Source organism: Uloborus diversus, chromosome 8 (assembly GCF_026930045.1).
Source record: "Uloborus diversus isolate 005 chromosome 8, Udiv.v.3.1, whole genome shotgun sequence".
Lineage (NCBI taxonomy): Eukaryota > Metazoa > Arthropoda > Arachnida > Araneae > Uloboridae > Uloborus > Uloborus diversus.
The window spans coordinates 147,779,193-147,801,291 of NC_072738.1; the positions used below are offsets into that span (position 1 = coordinate 147,779,193).

At 32.4% G+C, this 22,099-nt stretch overlaps 1 protein-coding gene across 1 annotated transcript in view; it reads right to left on the minus strand.

Annotated features, from left to right (window-relative positions):
* Positions 1 to 22,099, minus strand: part of LOC129228672 (nephrin-like) — a 50,688-nt gene that overhangs the window by 23,267 nt on the left and 5,322 nt on the right. Inside the window, exons 3-11 of the mRNA XM_054863356.1 lie at positions 21,718 to 21,839; positions 20,260 to 20,317; positions 18,277 to 18,429; positions 13,999 to 14,166; positions 11,488 to 11,778; positions 8,032 to 8,243; positions 6,212 to 6,299; positions 5,125 to 5,261; positions 529 to 685 (exon numbers count right to left, since the gene is read on the minus strand). Of these exons, the coding sequence (XP_054719331.1) occupies positions 529 to 685; positions 5,125 to 5,261; positions 6,212 to 6,299; positions 8,032 to 8,243; positions 11,488 to 11,778; positions 13,999 to 14,166; positions 18,277 to 18,429; positions 20,260 to 20,317; positions 21,718 to 21,839 (1,386 nt within the window). The remainder of the gene's footprint in view (positions 1 to 528; positions 686 to 5,124; positions 5,262 to 6,211; positions 6,300 to 8,031; positions 8,244 to 11,487; positions 11,779 to 13,998; positions 14,167 to 18,276; positions 18,430 to 20,259; positions 20,318 to 21,717; positions 21,840 to 22,099) is intronic.

Here is a 22,099-nt window from a genome sequence, read left to right on the forward strand (position 1 = left end):
AAAACACTGCACTGTATAGTGGCAGGTGTTGATCCTTTTTCCACCAACGTTGTTTAGTTGAGCGTTGTTTGCATTCTGTGTAAGACTTGTTTAGTGCATTGGTTCTTAACTGAGAACAGGAAAATGAATAAAAGACTAATTTAAAGTTTTGTTTTAAACTTTGCAAGACACTGAAAGAAACATCCTCCATGCTCACCAAACCTCAATCCTACAGACTTCTTCCTATTCCTGTGATTCAAACTTGCATTGAAAGAAAAGAGATTTGATGATATTCCCGACATCCAATGAAATGTGACGATGCTTTTGGATTCCATCTCAAAAGAAGACTTCTTGCAAAGTTTTCCAGGACATGTATAGCACATCTCGGTGGTGCATAGTTGCAGGAGGTGACTATTTTGAAGGACAATAAGATAACTTTTGTTAATATTTCCCCTTCATTTATGTTACAGAACTGTTCCCCGAGCTTAATTGTCAGAGGTTGTATACATAAAAAGTTCACTATAATAATTTAGGATTTTAGAATCTTACAGTACACTGTGAGATTGATGGCAGCCACTAGTGCTTCTGATAAAGCTTTACTTGTTGATTTGCATGAATACTGTGCACCGTTATCATCAGCTGCAACAATTATAGAAAGTTCTCTGGAAACAATGTTGCCAGTTGAAGACTGTTGAGGACTAGCAAGCTGAATAGGGGAGAAATAAGCAAATTTGTACATTTAGCATATTTATGTAGTTATTTGGCCATTTTGTCCTGCACATGACGCTTGATTAATTTCATCAAAAATAATAAATTAAAAGGGTAATGAACAAAAATTTTTTTGCAGAAGAAATCACTAACATATGTGTGATATGTTAAGTAAAAAATTTTCGTCACTATCTTTTGAAATAATTACTTTTTGATGAAATACATTGGTGGATAATTGCTAAGGACGGATTCCAATGGGCTATGTAGCGCGTAAAAAAGTAAATGTAATTGGATGGCAAGTAAAATAAACTAATGCCAGAACTCAAGAACATTGCAATGACGATAATTTATTGCGCTCTGAAATACAGAAGGCGTTGAAAAGGGTTCAAAGGACTAAACGGTAATTTTGGGCTGAATACCTAAAAGTGAATAAATGTAATTACCGCCCCCAGCGTTCCGGCGTAAGATGTCAATATGGGATATGGCTACCATTTAGAGCAAGGCAAGCTTTCACATGTCTTATGATGCTTTACACAACATTATCCGGCAGCTGTTGGGGTAATTTTTCCCATTCTTCTGTCAGTCACAGATGAGGGTGTCCTTGCTTATTGGAGGGTGTTGTCCACCAGCAAGACTGTTCCCCAAAACATCCTGAACATTTTCAATACGATTCAGATCTACAGAACGTGCTGGTTATCCGATGGGTCGGATATTTTGAGTCAGCTAGACATTCCTGGGTGGTGATTGTTAATGACATGTTACTTTGCCATCCGAGAAAACAAATTTATCGCCCACAGCGCTATAGAACCCATGACCATGAGGCAGTAGAACAACATTAATGCATCACGAGCTGTCATAGCCTTGTTTGGAAGCATTCGAGCAACGCACGGGCATTGATCCTGAGCACGGCCTATCCATACCATGACACAACTTGTAGGATACTAGTCCTTTTCTTTTATGTTTTCCGGCTTGTATGCTGTACTATTCTCATGCCAGGTTAGTTGTCGTCCACAATTAGGCGAGAGACTGAATCTGCTTTCATCTGAGTATAGAACACAAACCTAGTCGACTTCTCTTCAATTGTGATTTTTACCAACAAGCAAAACACTGACTTGTGGAAAATGAGATGTACGAAGCAAGCTGACAGACACATAGTCTTACTGCATTCAAACGTCTGGCTACATTTTTTTTTTTGAGATATTTGCTTGCTAGTAGCAGCAGGAAACTACTTTGCTACCTCAGTAGCTGTGTTGTGCTGGTTCCTTTTCGTTGCTAGCACTAAGTACTAATCTTCTGCTGACGTCGTATTGAGTACACAACCTCCCTCGTGACATTTGCTACCCATTCCATTTGTTTGAAATGATCTCCAAACTCTCGAAACAACCCTGTGGCTGATGACAACATCTAAATCCTTGGCAACATCTAAATTTTTCTGCCCTTCTTCAATGTTACGAACCACATGGCCACCCATAAAATCATCTAAGGGATGTCAGGAAGACATACCGAAAAATGCAACTTCGTCAATTGTTTCTTTCCCGCCAAACTTTGCTTTTGAACAACAATGGTCATCACGTGCCCAATCTTTATATATAAAAATGAATGTTTGTCTGTATGTCTTCCATGAACTTAAAAACTACCCGGCAGATTTGGCTGAAACTTTCACCATTTGTTATTTTTGGTACTGGGAATGTTTATAGACCAGTTCGAAAAAAATCCGATCGATAGTTCCTTTTTTATTCCAATTTAAGTAACAATCCATTGAATAAATACGAATAAAATTATCGGCTGCAGAAATTAATTCGCGTGAAAGATCTCATTGAAAAGAAGTTAGCTGTTGCCATTTTTCTTGAGTTTGAACAAATAAATTCTTTCTTTATTGTTTTATGGCTTTTCATGCAACAGGGGGATTTAAAACTTTTTCTATTTGATATTTTTAGCGATTGATTGATCTTGCAAACTGCATGAGTACAAAATTTGAGTATAGTCACCGCTTCACTTGATACCTGGACCGATTATTATGAAAATTGCTATATATATGTATTTTTCCACAGAGAAGGTGCATAATATGCTCATTGAAGCCACCCGCCACCAGGTGGCACAGCAGAGTAGCAACTTCTGCACCGTTCAACCGATTGTCATGAAAATCAGTATAATGATGTATTTTTTTGTTGGCGTAGCAACGCGCGTCGGGTACGGCTAGTCCTTTATATTTCTTATTAGCGCTATCACGTGACCAGCAACGTCAGGAGTCTAAAATTTGCATACTCACAAGATGTCTTACTGTGTCCCGAACTTATGCTAATTTCCATATTTCCTTGCTTTCCATTTTGTGGTTGCTAACGCTGCTATTGCCATCTGTCCTTAGCCAGTGTATATTAGCTGTCATGTGCAGGACAAAATGGCAGTTTTCGTGGAAATGGCCCTATTAGTTCTAAAGAATAAAAAAATACTGGACATACATATTATACTGTTAATAAAAATAATTGCCAGATGAATCAAAGTAAGCTGTTTGATTGTCTTCATCCTCTTTTAAGCAGCTGATTCACATATATTTTTCCAATCGCCCATTGCAGGATTTTTTGAAACTGTTTTTCTTATCCAGATAGATATTTTTAGAGAATTGTTGACATTATTTCAAAACTGTAATCCTTATTCCAACAGGAATTTTTAGAAACTGATGCCCTTATCCTAACGGGGAACATTTTTTTGTTTTTATGGGGAGCTTTGGGGACTATAACTAATGGGAATTTTTCGGGACAGTTGTCCTCACTGTGATAAAAGCTTTTAAGGAGTTGTCCTTACTTTAGTAAGTATTTTTTGGGGACTAACGTCAAGATTGTACAGGGAATTTTTGGGTAGTGTGGTTTTAATTCTGATGAGGATTTATAGGAGTGTTGCACTATTATGAGACTGTTGCCTTTATTCTAATGCCCTTTTAGCCATCTCCTTATTTATTCAGGAAAAAAAGACATGCCTCATGACTCTCAGCATTTTTTCTTGGCAAGGATGGATGCAAAACATGATATTTCACACAGCGCCAACCACAATGTAAAGGGAAATGAAATTTTTAATTTTTTAATGGAGTGGTAAATTTATTTATGAAATTTCCAAATCTGAATGGGGAATTTTCAGGGAGTATTGTCCAAATTTTAATAGGAAATTTTAGGGACTGCATTATTGATGAAAATATTTGCACAATGTTTTTTCTTTTATTCAAGCCTGATGACCATGCATCACTTGACACAACTTTTTTTTTTTGAAGGAGAAGTGCAATGCCATGTGACACAACTTGTTTACTATAAAATTTATTGCAATGAAATGATTGCGATAATGTAAATCTCTTACATTTAGTATTTAAAAAGGTGAAAAGAGACTTTGGTTCAAAGGAAATTTGATACATACATAAATACACAAGAGTTGACAATATACACAGAAAGCACAGGAGGATCAGTGATGTGGGGGCCCTATCGGTAAAAATTTCCTTATTGGAGCTTCGGTCCCTCTAGCATCATCTTTGAAAATATCAGTGAAACAAATTTGGGGGACCCTTAAAACAAGCCTATTGGTATTTCAGTCCCCGGCTGTAAAAAAACTCATTCATTTAGTTACAGTTGGTAATGTTAAAAACTAATGCACTATTGTTTTAGATTCTAGCCGAACTTCGGGGCCCCAAGTGGCCACTTACCATTAGACCCGCCACTCACAGTGAAAGAGAGAAATGAACGGCACAGGGTGTTTGAGTTCTGGGGGGGGGGGGAATTGCACAAAAAATGAAATGGAAAACAAATTTTTTTGAAGCTATTCCAAACATGTAATACTTTAAGTAGAAGCCCTGCATAAGATTTTTTAAATTCATCAAAAGAGCATATTTATAATAACCAGTAGCGTTACTAGGGGTTGGCAGGATTGGCTCTTGCCAGGGGTGCAGAGGCCAGGGGAGCTTTATTTCAATTGATTAAAAAAAAATTTTAAGAGTTTTTTTTTATCATAGAATATGAAAAATGCTTTAAAAAAAAAAAAAAAAAACTCACAAGGTGGAGGAACATTGGGCATCATTGAAAACAATTTTAAAAAAGAAAATAATTACAATGCTGTCTCCCTATTCATTGAATCAACTTATCAAAATGTTCAAAAAAAAAAAAATTTTTTTTTTGGAAGTCACAATTAACATGTGGGCGACCCGGGGGAGGGAGTGCAATTACCTTAGTTTGCCAGGGGCGCTCGAGCCCGTAGTTACGCTACTGACAGTAACAACACTTGTATACACTAATCATAAAAAAGAAAGGAATTCTTAATCATAACTTATAATAACATATAATTTCAGAACAAATTAGCTAATTTTGTATACACTTGTTTTAATTAAAAACTAAATTAAATGTATGATTTTCAACTTTGTGCAATACAAAAGACATCAGGTTATAGTAATCAAAATCCTACCTCTTTACCACCTTTAAACCATTTTATTTCAGGTAAAGGATTCCCTCCATGGGAAATGCATGTCAATCTTTGCAATTTACCAGCAAGTATGGCAGTACCTTCAGTGTAACCAAATATGGAAGGGGGATCAGGTGCATCTGTTCAAGAATATAAATCTAATTTTCAAAAAGAAAAAAAAAGTTCCAGACATGCCAACTTTTTATTGTCAGACTACGCAAAATCAAACACTTGAGACACAAAACAAAGCTTACACATACTAAAATAGTAAGTTTAAAACATTTGAAAAATAAGCAATAGAAACAAATAGAAAAAGAACAAATAATATAGCATAAAATTTAACAATTCCAAAACAAGTAGGCAAACATATCTTAAAAACATAATCAGTCTTGCAGAAAATAGACGAACACACGAACCGCGTTCGCAGAAAATTTTTGGCTCTGCAGAAATTTTTTTTGTCAAACTGCCAACGTTAATAAAAAAAATTAAAATAAAAAAAATTTAAGGGAATTTTTTAAAAAAATCCCAGTTTACTTCTGTTGAAGCCTTTCTCCAAAAGTCTTTTAAAGCACACGTGTGAAAATAATAATGGTTTTGGCAGTTTTCTTCAGTTGGTGAAAATTAATCACATACTATATGTTATTGTAAGAAAAATTAAATGATTGCTTTTAGCATTTTTTTTTTTTTTTTTTTTTTTTTGACCTTTTTCATACTTGAATGTACATTTAATTCTTTATTCAAGGGTGAGTTAGGCAAAATAATTATTTGCAGAAAATTTTCCAGTTAGGATTTGTGTTCGCAGAAAGCTTTTCATTTTATCTAAGTCTGAACATAATAAAATGACACTTTTAAAGTTTGTTTTCCTTTTCCTCTTTTCTAAACTAAATTACATAATTTCATACAAATAAAAGTAAAAAATAAAATTATAAAAGAAAAAAAAATAGATAACAGCATTTCATAAGATTCTGTACTTGTCATAATATTTTATTTGGGAAAGAAGAAAAAAGAAACTGCCGAATAAGGTTATATTTAATGAAATTCATTTAATACTCAAACTCTATCAAGCAAAGAAGTGGTTCTCAATACTCACACAAAATACTAATTGTTAGCGTTTCAGATATAGTTTCCCCTAATTCTTGATTTACAGCATAGCAGGTCAATAACTTTGAATTTCTATCCTAAAATTGAAAAGTAGGATGTACTTATGAGTACTCATAATTATTTTCTACATTTTAAAACTAATGCTACTAATTACCAATTAAAAGGTTAGTAACATATTTTAGAAGTCTCTTTTTCACTAATCATTTTATTTTTATTTCCAAAAATGAGAGTAAGAATATCAATCACATAGCTGCCAACATGCCAACTTAAAAAATCTTACAATGCACGAGGTGGCTATATTTTTACGCTTTTTTGACCATTATAAAGCAAAGTATTAAAATTTAAAGCATTATAATATTTTCAAATCCTTACCTTCACTCTATTTGTGTCTTTGTAGGCAAAATAAATGAATAAATTTAAAAATAAGTAAATAAACAAACTTTTATTTCTTCGGATTTAAACTTCGAAAAGTTGCTGACTTCGCAACTCACAAAAATTACCTATCAGAAACTTGTTTGAAACAATACTTTATCTGTAAGTTCTTCCAGATTGAAATGTTCTAAATGCTGTTATCCGATAAAGAAGTTCTCGTACAAATCTGCCATAATACCATACAATCGTACAAACGCCAGAAGATCTTACACTGTACGGCTAAATCTTACAAGTTGGAAGCTATGCAACCATATTTACAGCATCTACGAATAAGTATGAGTATGCATACATACTGCACAAGTACAAAGAAAAGAACATTTCTTTAATTAGATTATCATTATAGAAGTGCACTTTTCATTCTACCTGTGCAATATGAGTACTCATGTTTATTACGTAAAATTATTTTTTTCCATTCATGATAAATTGTTTTTCATTATTTTTATCAGGGTTAATGCTATTTCATTTTGACACTTCACAACTGCCTTCACTATATTTTATGCTTTAAAATTTCTAAAATGCTGTCTTTCAAAATATGCTATCTTTAATAATCATTTTCAAAATATGCTAAGTCTCCAAATGCCAGCAAGGCTGGATGAATTTTTTTTATCTTGTTCCTTTTTTTTCACATTTGTATGTATACATATATATCCATAGGTGCAGTTCTATGACAAATAGAAATTAATTGAACTAAATAATTTTTTTTAAGTTGAATTCTTGATTGTTTAATTTTGTATTTTTAAGGAAATAAAGATTCAAGGGCAGTAATATTTATTTCAGCTACTTTGCAACAACACAAAGTACAGAATCAAGCAAAAGATCATAATAGCAAAAAAGAAAAAAAAAAGAAAACTCACAAACTGCTGCGATCTTAATTCCAAAAGTATGCAACACTTTGTTTATTATTGCTCGAGTCTCAGATAGGAGACTAATCTTAGAAACAGAAACTTAAGATATTTTAAAATAACATAAAAATTAGTATTCAATACAGAATTATATCATACACCACTGCACAAATCATTATATTGTATATTTTTATTGGTCATAATTGCAAAATGTATTGACATTTTTTGGAATGATAGTGTTAGGTAATTTATCACAATGATTTTGGAAAGAACAAATTTTAATAAGAAAGTTGTCATAAATTTTTAGCAAATATTGTAAGCAATAGAAATATTACACTGTTAAGCAATTGCATAATATTCGAAGCACAACTTTTAGCTTAACTTCAAAGCTATAGAATGAGAAAATATATTATACCCAAATATATCAAAAGAAATTTTTCATTAAAGTTTTTAATAAAAGAGATAAAAGGAAATAATTGATGGGCTTTCCATCAATTATTATATCAAAAAAAAAAAAAATTAATGTGGAGCATACCTGTAGTGTAACATTCACAGTTATTTCAGATGTTGTCACTGATCCTCCTTTAGAGTCAGACTCAACTTTATTCACTGAAGGGAATGGTATTCCATCAACAACCCACGTTACTTCAGCAGCAGGATTGCTTCTACCGGTCTTGCAAGTTGCTACAAAAACATCTCCAGGCTTTCCTTCTTTGGGTGCTTTAATACTTACAGCTGAGGGAGCATCTAAATATTATGAAAAAAAGAATAGATACAGGATTCTTACAAGTCGAACAAAATAAACTTTACATATAACAATATTTTGCATAGCTAACATCATCACATCACACTCCAGGGTCCCCCGTACCTGTTATTTTTTTGGTTTTACCGGTTGAATAGGACACTGAAGACAGCTGTTTTTAATTCCTTTTACGAAAAAGGAAGTATTGTATTCGCAAAAAAATTTTCACTCGGCCTTAATTTCCATTTTTCTCACCCCCGAATGAATGCTGAGTTTTTTTTTTTTTTTGACCTGACCACACGTGAATATATGCCTAGGAACCTACAGACACCCGAAATATCCATTTTGACAACAATCGAGTTAATTACAACGAATTTTCTCGTGACGTCTGTATGTACATATGTATGTGTGTGCATGTATCTTGCATAACTCAAAAACAGTATGTCCTAGAAAGTTGAAATTTGGTACATAGACTCCTAGTGAGGCCTAGTTGTGCACCTTCCCTTTTGGTTGCATTCAGATGTCCCTAAGGGGGCCTTTTACCCTTTTTTGGGGGAAATCATTGTTAATTTTGATGTAAACTCAAGCGGTGCTATAATTTGGCAAACACTTGACAATATACAAAACTTTTGGTCGCCAGATTTTGTTGCCAACTTGGCGACAAATTTGGCGTTTTTTTATATTTTTATTCCTTTTTTAAAATTTGGTTTCAATTTGGCCACTGTTGATGACATTTAGAGAGTAAACAATTGAATCACATTCAAATTGCCAATAATGGGGAAATGACATTAAATTGGAGGAAAAAGAAAGTCATGTAATGCACACATCAGCTCGTTTTTAAAGTCCAGATCAGAAACTGAGCAATCCCTGGTCCAGCACCCCCAGAGGTATTGATTCACTTGGAAGTTTTTGACCGTGACAAATTTAATATTCCCTAGTCACCATTAACAAACATGGAGGACCTTCAACCCGCTGGCATCAAACCAGGGATGCTTTGATTAAGTTTAGAGTGGAAATGCAAAAGATTTTGTAAGACACAATGTTGAAATAATAAAATTAAACAACTTGTATGACTGAATTAGGAATTGCAAATAAACATCCTGTCCAAGTTGATGATATTTGACGCACTATTCACAGAAAGGAAAACATTTATTGGTAAACAAGGCATTTTTGAAATACAAAGCAAGGTTTGATAGGTGCAGAGCTCACTAAGTCACAGAGCAACTCACTCCCATCACGATGTCATAACTTCAGAACGAGAGTAAGCCACCTTGGTTTTTGAAACTGTGTGAATTACATAACGCATTCGTTTTTAAGAAATAGAGCCTGGCAAAGCAGCTCTACTGAATTGGCATTTATGCAAGTCCTAATTATCCGTTTCGTGAGGATGATGAAATTACGGACATTTGTTGGGATGTTTGGCTCAGCATGGAGATTCCGAGGTGAAGCGATATTGGAGTGATTGACACCTGCTGATGAGACATTGACTTATTTCCCTTTTATAGTTTATATACTTGTTACTGTTACTTTGAAAGAGTTCGTAATTTTCCTTTGTTATCTTTACTAATAATAAAACTGAAAGTCTGGATGTCTGTGACGCACATAGAGCGCCTTCACCATTCAGCCAATTTTCATGAAATTTGGCACAAAATTAGTTTGTAGCACCTCAAAGTGATTTTTCGAAAATTCGATTTTGTTTTTTTCCTAACATTTTACCGAGCAATTTATCATAACATGGACAAGCAAATTACCATAACGTGGACAAGCAAACTACCATGCGACCATGGGCGAACAAATTAACTTTCCAAATTGGTGAAAAACTCATCATCTATTATTTGTAAATAACCAGGCGAACCAAATGACCTTTTAATTTTTTACAACAAGCAAAGCCGTACAAGTACCGCTAGTTGGAACAGAAGAAAGAAGAAAAAAAAATGTCTTCAGTAGGAAGGGAAAATGCCAAAGATTTTATCCTACATACGGAAGGGGAAAAGATCAAGTTGGCAGATCTGCACAAATCACAGAATTATTTTCTAGACAGGGTAGCAAACCACTACAAGGTTTATTTGAATCTATCTAGTTTTCATTTGAAGTAGAAAGTTCACTCTGCATCAAAGAACACATAATATCATATTCAAACTATTTTACTTTTTAAATCAGTTTCTAATAATAATCAACATTTTTGTGGTCAGTTGGAAAATGCTGAAGAAACCCAGCACGTCTTTCGGTGTACATCTGTAACTAAAAATCTACATTACAGAAATTATTTTTGTAAAATGATGTAGTAATTTTGCAGTTCATGTGATTCCTGACTGGCCTACACTGATTAAACATGAAGGAAACAAAGCAAATAATTTCAAAATTAAAATAACAATTAGAACATGGCATAGCAGGTTGAAGTACAATAGAATCATGCTAATCCATGGTAATATAGGATCATAGGATAGTTTTTAATTTTTTTTCTCAAAAGATAAAGCAATAATTAGTCATTAAAGCAAAGTCTTGAGCACTGAAAATGTTCACTTTAATTTTAATTATATGCAATATTTCTTGGATAGCCACTCTCTATTTTTTCCCCCTTAAGGGGAGTTGGTACGCCCTATACCGTCAACGTTAACTTGCACAGTTTTATGTACCTTTTTCTGAAAATCTATTAAAGATACAGTTATGAAATTTTTTCTGTACCTTAAGTAGACTCTTTTTTCTATACTGAAGTAAAATTTTACAGAAAGAAAGCTTAGTTTTTTTTAAAGAAAAATTCTAATGCGTAAGTCACTAAAAAAATATTTTTCGAATATGAGAAAAAATTTACTTTAGTATATATATAATTAGATGTATGGAATAGGTGGTAAAAATTTCAAAGCCTAACACAATTTAGTTTCTGAGAAAAATGAACATTTAGTTTCAAAAATACAATTTGGAGATATTGCAATTTAAAGGGAAAAATCATACCTCAAAATGGGTTTAAATTATTTTTAAAGCTTATTTTAACTTACTTCTAATATGAGCACGATCAAGAAGTTTGTATCATTAAAAAGGTAGTGAAATGGAGTTTCAAAACATATAAAAATCAAAGCATCAAATTTTTGAAAGTATTTAGGGTACTGACTATCCTTAAGCAACCAAAAAAGGCGAGAAATTTGCAGTTATATTTTCATTCAGGCAAAAATAGCTACACATTTTTTATATTCATTATTCAACAAAACAAGTACGTAAAACCAAATGCTTAGAACAAAAGGAAATGCTTACATATCACACTTAAAGAGACCGACTTTTCCATCACTTCGGAAAGCATTGGACTGGATGCCTTACAAGTATACACGGCTCCATCGTCTGACATGCTAGCACTAAAGGAAATTTCATTTGTAGCTTCCCAGTCAGAGGTAGTATAAGAATGGTCAATGGACACATTATTTTTCCCCCACACTAGGCGAGCCAAAGGATTACCTCCACGGGATATGCACTTTAAATTTACAGTATCTCCAGCTCTTATTTTTTCATTGTTTCTGTAGCCTTCGATAATTGGTCTACCAGGTGGATCTATTAAAAAAACAATGATTTAGCACTGTTATTTGAATGTGAAAGCCATAAATGTGTGAATAAATATTTTTATTTTACTTTTATTTATTCTATTTTTTCTGCTAACAACAAAATAAAAAGAACGCAAGTTGATTCAAAGCATTAGTATACATTAGAGATGAATTCAGGCTCACTTTTGAGAGCTCAGACCCACTCGACCCCGGGGGATAGCCTTGGACCAAAATTTGAGCCCACCTGAGCCCAAGGGAAACTTTTTTGTATCAAAAACCGAGAATTCTACAGTTTGACATGATTTAACGAAATGTTAGTCTCAGCTGTTGTTTTACAACTAAATATGGGTACTTATATTACAACTGCAATTGGTTCATTTTTTTTCTTTTTTTTTTTTAATCTCTCTGTTAATGAAAATGTTATGCTAAATATTCTTCATTAACACAGAAGTTTCTAAAATTTTTTAAACTGTTCCACTTCAAATGCATAACTGTGTGACATATTCTAATAGTAATCACTAAAAAAAATATTAGAAATAAGCGTTAATTTATTTTCTGTTTTTTTTTTTTTTTTGGTTAAATTTTCACATTGATTGAACTGATTAAAATAATTGTTTTTTTTTAACATATGTTTTATAAACAACATGATAATGTTTATTTGCTTTGCATTTGTTTGGAGATTGACGATTGAATATCTTAGCTTGAGTCCGAGCCCAAAACCTATTTTCGGTTCTAGAGCCCGAGCCCGCAGTCGGGCCTGTCTCATCTCTAGTATACATTAGGATATTTATGAGTGCTATAGAATTCCTTCTAGAAGAAATAAAAATTCAGAAAACATAATAAACACTAGTTGAAAATACTTTGAGAATCAACAGGGTATTAACTTGATTTAAAAAATAAATAAATTTCTACATAGTATAAAATAAAGTCTCCAAAAAGCGTCTGTGGGTTTGAACTCGCAAAACTTTAGAACTGCCCCGTCGATTTCGCTGAAATTTTTAGTCTGTTCCTTTAAGTTCTGAAAAGGTTTGCAGACCAGTTCGAAAAAAATTCGATGAATAGTTTTTTTTTTTATTCCAATTTAGGCCCAATTTTCACATAAATTCCTGAATATGGGGTGAAAAATTATTTGCACATATTAATATTATATATCGTTGGAAAGAATAGAACTTCCTGCATTCTAAGCAGTTTGTTTCAATGCTCTAACTTGATTACGATGGGAGTTATTCGTCTTTTTAGCTCGAATTTATTTAGGCTTAGCTGAAATTTAGGCACTACTTTCTTTATTAAATCTATCAATAAAAAGTGAAGGAATCGTCCCATAGTTTTCTTTTTGACACCATTGGAAAAAGGAATATTTTTTACTCTAGATCCATCTCGACCTATGGTCGAAAAACTGAGCTTCTATCTCAAAAGAAAAAAAGTTACAAGCCTTTTTAAAGGATTTTTTGAGGATTGATTGACGATCAATCTTTGAGTTGAACCGCACCATTGTTGCGGTCACTCATCTGGTGTGTTAATTCTACATTAGTTACCAATTTGTTTCGCTTTCTTGGCTCCCTTAAGAGGTTTTTCACCTCCAGCTCAGGTAATTCTTATTCCGAGCTGATGAGTGCTAAAAAACACGAAACTGCAGTCCTCGGATGGAATGACTGAGCTGGAGGTGTATTTTAAGTATTTCTGCCTCAGCCCTGGCTTAGGGAGATAACTTAATGCAAAAAACATGCTTAATGTTAAACTTGAACTGTAATAGGAAAAAAGTCTACACCCATAGCATTATTTAAAATACAATAATGACACTTTTGAGCAAACAAATCATTAAAAAATCCCCAGTAAATAATTGTTTTGAAACAGTTTAAAAGAAAAATAAATTGAATTCCTTAAAGGTTTTGAAAGTAAAAAAATTCCTTTATTGGTAATGAAACCTAATGCATTCTTTAAAGAACTTTTTAAAAGTCATGCAGGTCTAAATGAATTCCAAACTGCACATTATCTGCAGGCAATTCCCACATAATACCTAGTAACATTTTGGTCACAGTTGAAAGTTTCATCTAGGATACTTTCCAAGTGTGTGAACCTCGATAGTTAGTAAGATTTTATTAGGTGACTCATACTGATTCATCTCAGTTAATTCCAAACATTTTAAAAAATAACACAATGCCAAAAATGATAGTTTCCCCTGATTCTAATATTTAGCACAAGTTTATTTCACTACTACTAATATACTCACATAATACATTTAAATAAACACCAGTTCGCAGTTTTAAAGATGTAAAAGAGCTTTGAGCTTCACATTCATAATACGCTTTATTATCATCAGGGTTAGGATTTATCCTTAAAGTTGACTGAACAGTTTGCCGCCCATCATCATCGTCACGAACAGATTTCTCAATTCCAACTAAATGAAAATTATAAAACCATGTTATATTGCTTGTCTTAATTAGATGTTTATGTTTAGCCAATAGAGTTTAATCAAATTTTTTAATAAGCAATTTATAGCATTCAAAACAAGTTGCAGTTTGTAAACTAATAAACATTGGGAACATGAAATACATCATTGAATTATATATACAGGGTGTTCCGTTTTAACCTGCAAGACCTTTTTTTTTTTGCAACTGTTAGTCCTAGATGTATACTTCCAATTGCAAAAATGTTCAAAATCAGATGCAGAGTTAAGATATTGAAAGTTTGAAGCAAAAATAAAAATGAGTCAAAAAATACAAAATATAACTTTTTATAAGGGCCCTAGGTCCCCTAACTAATATTTAGAGAAATAATCTCCATTAAAAACTATTACTGACACAAAAAACTTGATATTTGTGCGACCAAAACTCGAGGAAATATTCTAGTTCAAAGTTTTAAGGGACCATACAAAAGAAGAGATTGGAACTTATTGCCCTTTCAGAAGAATGACAGGTTGTCAAAATAAGAAAAGCAAGGTATTTATATTTTTCATTGCCATCAAAAATAAATGCAAATGTTATGCCGTGATACGCAAAAACACACTACAAAGCCTCGAATGATTTGAAAAATTACACTCTATGCACACATATAATTTTAAACACTTATTAATCACTATATTTTCCCCCAAAAAGTGTTATTGACAGGGAGCGAAAAGTGGTGTACGTCCCAAAATGTTGCGTTTCATATATCGGTAAATATTAATCGTACTAATTCCCAATTTTTACTTTTTTCTATATCTAATATATAGAAGAAAGTATTGGATTCGTGCAAATTTTCGAATTTCGAATTTTGACGGATTCGTACGTTTTGAGTTGTGCTGAGTCCATTTCGACCATTTTTGGAAAATGTCTGTCTGTCTGTGTGTGTGTGTATGTGTGTATGTGTGTGTGTGTATGTATGTGTGTCACGTCTGTGTGTGACCAGTTTTTTGTGGCCGCTCTACAACAAAAACTACCGCATGAAATTGAACGAAATTTTGTACACATATGTGCCCCTATGTGAACTTGTGCCCATTAGTTTTTGGCGCAAATTCCTCCAAGGGGGGTGGAACAATGGGACGTTTTTTGAGTTACGCGTGCTTGCTATTCCTCAGGAAGTAACTGGGGGAATCAAACAAAATTTGGTCCATATGTTGGTATTAACAGGAACAGGTGCTGATTCAATTTTGGTGTCAATAACTCAAACGGGGGTTGAGCTATAGAACGTTTTTTGTCGTCAATTGTGACTGCTGTATCTCAAGAAATAATGAACGGAATGAAAGAAAAATTTATCGGCAAGTAGCCCTTAGTGGGTATAAGAGCTGATTTTATTTTTGTGTCAACAGCTAAAAAGGGGATAGCGCAATCGCCCGTTCTTTTTTTCCATTGTGAGTGCCCTATCTCAAGAAGTAATGCTACGTTCTGGTTGAAATTTGGAATATATGTGAATCCATATGTAAACAGGCTCTGGTTTAATTTTGACGCCGATCGCTCCAAGAGGTGTTGATTTTTTTTTTTTTTTTTTTTTTTTTTTTTTTTTTTTTTTTTTCGAATAAAAAAATAGTTTTATTAATGGAACAATAAGAAAGATAAATCGTAATTGATTGTCGTCTGCGTATTTCTCGTGATTTTAATTGTATGGAAATGATAGGAAATATTATCTCAATGATTTAAAATTTTTAACTGTTGCCATCTTATGTTTGTTAATAAATAAAATATTTGTAATTAATTCAAGCAAGGCTTTTAAAATAACTTTCAGTTTTCGCTCTTTGCTTTGCTTTTACAATAATTCAGACATTGGGATGGTCGTCAAGTTTTTGCATGTGTAATTTTGTTTTTGTTAGGAATATTGCTTCCTCGTCAAGCATGGGGAGGGATCAGAAAAAGGAAAAATATAGAAGAAAGTTTCGTGATGGCCACAACATACTAGTTTGTGCTGGAATTATTTTTCAATGGAGATTATTTCCCTAAACATAAGTTAGGTGACATGAAGTTCATATAAAAAATTAAATTTTGTATTTTTTTACTCATTTTTCTTTTTACTTCAAACTTTCAATATCTTAACTCAGCATCTGATTTTGATCATTTTTGCAATTGGAAGTATACATCTAGTACTAAAGGTTGCAAAAATAAAGGTCTTGAAGGTTAAAACAGAATACCCTCTACATTTATCTATATACAGGGCCTTACAAATTCATTTATAAACTTGACATGCTGGTTTGTCGCATCATAATGCACAAGACATAGGAACAAGTATTTGAAAATGCAAACTGCTACCAGTAAAGGGGGTAACCCACAGGCTCCTTGTAACCTACAGGCTTACGAGAGAATGGCCAGTCACATGTTCACTGTAATCCCCCCCCCTCCCCCGGATTTCTACCTGCGAGGACACATGAAGTCTATGGTTTATAAAAGGCCCATAACATTGGACATGGGTCTTATCGACAGGATCACTGAAGCGACTCACCAGGCCAATTTGAACGGGTTCATACACTGTGGCGAATGGAAAACATTTTGTTCATCTCCTGTGATATAATCATGTTCTATAACAATAATCATATTAACATTGCTCTCGACATCCTCTTTTTCTGCTCTTTCAAGTCTGCAATCATTGCCCTCTAGCATTTGTAGTTCGCATTTTTGAACACAAGTTCCTTTATAAATTTTGTTCACTATAATACATGAAAGACCAGCATATTACCTTTGTAAATGACCTTTTGGGACCCCCTGAAATATAGATATGTATATATATATATACTATATATATATATATGAACATACACACAAGATTTTACAAGTCCAAGGCAACTAAGAAAAATTTCTTGCTGAGTAGTTCTTTCAGAACTCAAGACAAAAAAAAATTGTTTTGAGTATTAAATTTTAATCTAGCATATTTTCACTTTTTTTTTTTTTTTTTGTCTTTAAAACTTTAAATAAAATGATATCTTACAAGTAAATTTATATTTTTACTTCTAAAATTTAGATTCTTCAATCATTAACCTTTTCTAGTTCTCTTTTGAACAACAGATCTCCAACATATGCCTACATTAATATAAAAAAATAATTCATATTTTGAACTTTAATTTAAAAGTGGAGAATTTTATCACTTAGTCATCAATCAAGTTCAAAATGTTTTTGATTTGCAAGAAAACAAAACAGTGACTATCTGTATATGGATTTTTTTTTCTTTTAAAGCATTCTATTTCTTTTAAAGCATTCTAAACTGAACATGAGAAATATCCTTTTTAAAAAAGATTTTCATGTATTAGAATTAGAAAACAAATGATTTTTTTCAATTTATCAAAAAAGAAAGTGATTACATCTTGTGGCTAGTATCATTATTTATGTGCATTCATCAATAATTATTTTGAATGAACACTACATATTGTTTACCAATAATGTGTTTTCATAACACTTCAATGGTGTTGGTGCTTCCAATCAAAAGTACTACTTTTAGTCACTGAAATTGACAGAATAAAAAAAAAAAAACATGGAGCGAGAAAAAAACTTTTAATTTCCCAACCCTTAATTTTTAATCAATTTTTTAACTGTCCGATTTTGAAAACAAGACGTGGTCTTTATGACGCTACAAATGATGTACTTTGGCGCATCTGTCTACCCCCTTTCCTTTGTTATGATAATCAAGAAGGGAATTAAATAAATTGCGCTCTGCCAATGGGGCATTTCATCATTTGTGATGTCATCAGCAGAAGCGTAAACAATAAAAATGCACCAATTAAAAGAATTTTTTTTAATATTAAACTTAGTCAAATTATTTTAAAAATGGTCAGATCCTATGTTTCAAAGCATGCTCTTTCAGAAAAAAATACTTTTAAAATTTTTGAAACAACCTCATTATTGTAACACATATGACTACATTTTACCACATAATTTCTTCCTGAACTACATTTGGCTAATGCACTGCTTAAAAAGAAGATAAAATATAGCAAAATAAATATTGCACACAATACAATATTAATCATATTGTTTATGGATGGTGAAGCTCAAACAGAACAGTACAATTGCCTCAGTTTGATATACACTTAATGAATTTTACAAAAGCTTACCATCAGACAACCTGTAAGAGTTTCGATACCACACTATATTGGGTCCTGGTTTTCCGCCTTGAGCTTCACATGCAAGTGATAAGCTTTTTGACACTTTCACTTGAATTTCTTCACCTGGTGTTTTATCAATGATTTTAATGGCTGTAGGAGGCACTAAAATTCAAAAATATAAGAAGGAACTTGCTTTAGAATTTAGAATGTGAAAATGTGATGAAGAGAAATATTCAATTTTAATTGACATAACTCAAAAAGAAAAAAAAATTAAGCTTTGAAGAGGTTCCCACTAAAAATACATTGCAATAAACCTTTTTCAGCTTAAGATACTGATATTAAGATTAAAACTGTTTTTAAGACTTAACATCTGTTAAGTTATATGTATTAAATAGATTAAAACTTTAAATCCTTACTGATAAGAACCTTAAGAAAAATAACAGTAAAAATATTAGAAGCATAAATAATGTCTTTTTCTAAGCATACAGCAGAAAGATATTTTTTTTTTTTTTTAATTCAATGAACAGTTGAACAACCACTCGTTCAATAACAACTAAACCCTCACAAAAACATTATGAAAATTTTGAAACAGCTATATGTTATTTAGCTATATGCTCTGACAAGGGCGCCCATATGCAAAACTGTAAGGGGGGGGGGGCTCAGACATTTTCCCCACAGTTTAACTAGATATTTTCCCCATGGAAACTAATTTCAGGACAGATTAAGAGTGATTAAAATTTGAAATTTTCAATAACTTATTCATTAATGACTGGAGAAAAAATGTTTTTTACATTTTTAAAAAGAAAAAAGTACTAAAAGCAAGGAAGTTCTAATTTCAAAAAGGGGGGGGGGTGGCTCGAGCCCCCTCCTTGTCCCCCTATATGGGCGCCCACGTGCTCTGATAAGATTCAATTTTCAGTTATATCATTCCCTATAATATTCAATACAGCTATTTAAGTTATTTTCTTGAAGTAAAAAACTGAAAAAAATCCTGATTTTTATTTTTAGTAAATAGACCGAATTTTCACATGCTATGTCGGTAAAATGCAACACTATAACTGTTAAACATTTTGGTTTCCTTTTCATATTTAAAACCTCTAATAATGTTGTCACATTGAATGATAACACATAATCAATGAAAAGCATGTTTTTATTTCAATTAATTTACTAGCAATCAACTGGCAAGAACACAACTGCCTTGTCTCAGATCAAGAGAGGTTTTTCATATAGAAGCTGAAGAATATTCTAGAAGAATGCAGATATAGGTTATTTACATGTTTGGGGATTTTCTACAAATTTTCAGAAAGCAAGGAAAGTAAAAGAGGAATTAATCGAAAAAACCTGAGGCACAAACTCAGTTTGGTCAACATCACCATTAATGGCACCATTCTGATGCGTCCATTTGGTATTTTAAGTTAATATTTCCTTACTGCACTTTCAGTATTGTTCCTTTTTAAAAAAAGTATGAAATTCCAAATTTTTTTTGGCAATGATTTGTTTTAATCCTTTATCAGTTGACTCTCAATATAGTTTAGACTTTTAAGGCTTTTAAACGGCTGGACCGATTTTGGTCAAATATTTTGTGTGTAATTAGTTGTATATTAAAACAAGTAAAATTTGAAAACAAAAGTATTTTTCTTTCTCCTTCCTTTGTTCTTTTTTAATAATCTAGATCGCATATAAAATGAAAGACATTGAAAAGTTTGACAAACTTTGAACTAATATTGCATTTTAATAGAAAATTAAAATTGCTTAAAACTTCATGTTTTGCTTTGTGTGCTTAATATAGAATGTTTTATTGTGCAAGACTGTAAGAAGTTAACACATTAACAGTTTCATATTTAATAGTTTTGAAATATTATGTTAACAACACATACAAGTAAGATTAACTTATGTCATAAAACTAAATTTGCATAGAATTATTTAAATCCATCTACTGCTATTTGTGAGCTAAGATTCTTCATTATTTAAAAGCACAGCATTAAAGCTTACATAGAACAGTAAGATGAGCTTTTCCAATAATTTCGGGTTGACCAGCTGCAGGTCCAACCTGTAAATAAAAAAAATAAAAGTATGAGCAAATTAAAGAGGCAATTCTGTATCATATCAATGGTATGATACCATCAAAAACTTTTTTTATATTAAATACAGTCAAACCCTGCTGCAACAAACCCTCACAAACTGGATTTTGGATATTAAGTTGTTTTTTAAATAGCTTATCAGTAGTTTTGTTTTACGTATTTTCAACAAGTTCCTTTTTCTTTCGGTGGAAGCGGAATTTTTATTTTGTTCTAATTATAATGAGCTCTTTACTTAAACTCTATTTTTACAGGAGGGGGAGCTGGATTTTCATTTCTTTTCAACCGTAACAAATGTTTTAATCTCATTATTCCTAAAAGGCAACATAAATATCTGAACCAAATAAGAGTGCATAGCGATCTTGAGGTGCTGTAAATTATAACTGATCCAGCTAGGGTGAGCGGCCACAAGCAGAAAGCAAAGCCCCAAAGATTTTTTTTTCCCTAAACCTACTTGGTTTGTAGGAATAACAAAATCAATGTCTTTCCACATGTATTTGCACATTATCCCAATTTTACAGGACTCTCAAGGCTTTGAAAAAAATAATCAAGTACCAGAATTTTCAAGGTTTTACGTATACTGAGAAAAGAATGAATTCTAAGGTCAATTCTGTCTTTTGTCTAAAGAAATAAATCTACAAATTTGCAAGCAGAGAATAACTTATTCCTCAAGCAGTATAAGTGTTACTGTGTATAAAATTTTTAAATGCATGTTGTGCTGATATGTCCCCTATGCAGTGATGATACTAGAGAAGGATCATGGGGTTCACCCCTCCCCCTCCCTTATACCATTGACCATAGTATTTGTCCAAATTATGTTCAAACACTGTATGAATAAAATGTAAAATATATTTTAGTTGTCTTTTATATTCATTTATTATTTTTGAAAGTAAATTTTTGAAATTTCTTCGTACATTGCTTATGAAATTAATTTGCAACATTTATGCTTATTAGGAGCCTTATTCCTGACCTAGTTTGTGCTTTTTACTGAAGTAAAGCATTTCAAAAAAAAAAAAAAAAAAAAAAATGGGGCCAAAACCTTAGGTTTGTTCAGGGGAGGAGGGCACATTTTCAGCCCCCCCCCCATGAACAAACCTTCTAAAATGGTAGTTTGTATCCGCCCCTGTTCCTATGTTCATAATGATCTGGATTCCCCATTAACTAAGTTATCCCCAGTCAATACTGCCAATAATTAAGAGTTTACTGCATTAAAAGGATTCCTGGATTTCCCAAAGTTTGAGTTTTAGATTTAATGGATTTTGTGATTTTCTAACTTCTATTAAGCCATTGGTATAAAAAAATAAAGAAAAATAAAAGAAAAACAACACATTTTTCCACGTCCAAAGTTTTAAAACAAATTAACTGCTTGTACCTGGCATTCATAATCAGCATCATCTTCAATTTTTGCATTATCTATCTTCAAGTCATATTCACCCAGGGTAGAGTTACCAACCAATGTATAACGATCAAAGCCCGGAATAGTCCAGTCAAAGCCTGATTTACCAAATGAATTTATTAAATATATACAATACAATGAAATCAAAATAAACAAATCATGCAAAAATAAAGAGATTGAATACATGAGAGAAGCCCTAAGTCATTTTTTTCAAAATAGTTTTAAATAAGATGAATAATTGGGTTAAAAAGTTAGGTACCTAAAAGTTGATTAAGATGGATTGGAGCATCCTAAGCTGCAACTTGGTATTTCTAGTGGCTGAAGTTAAAAATATTTTGGAGGTTATAATAGTAAAGTT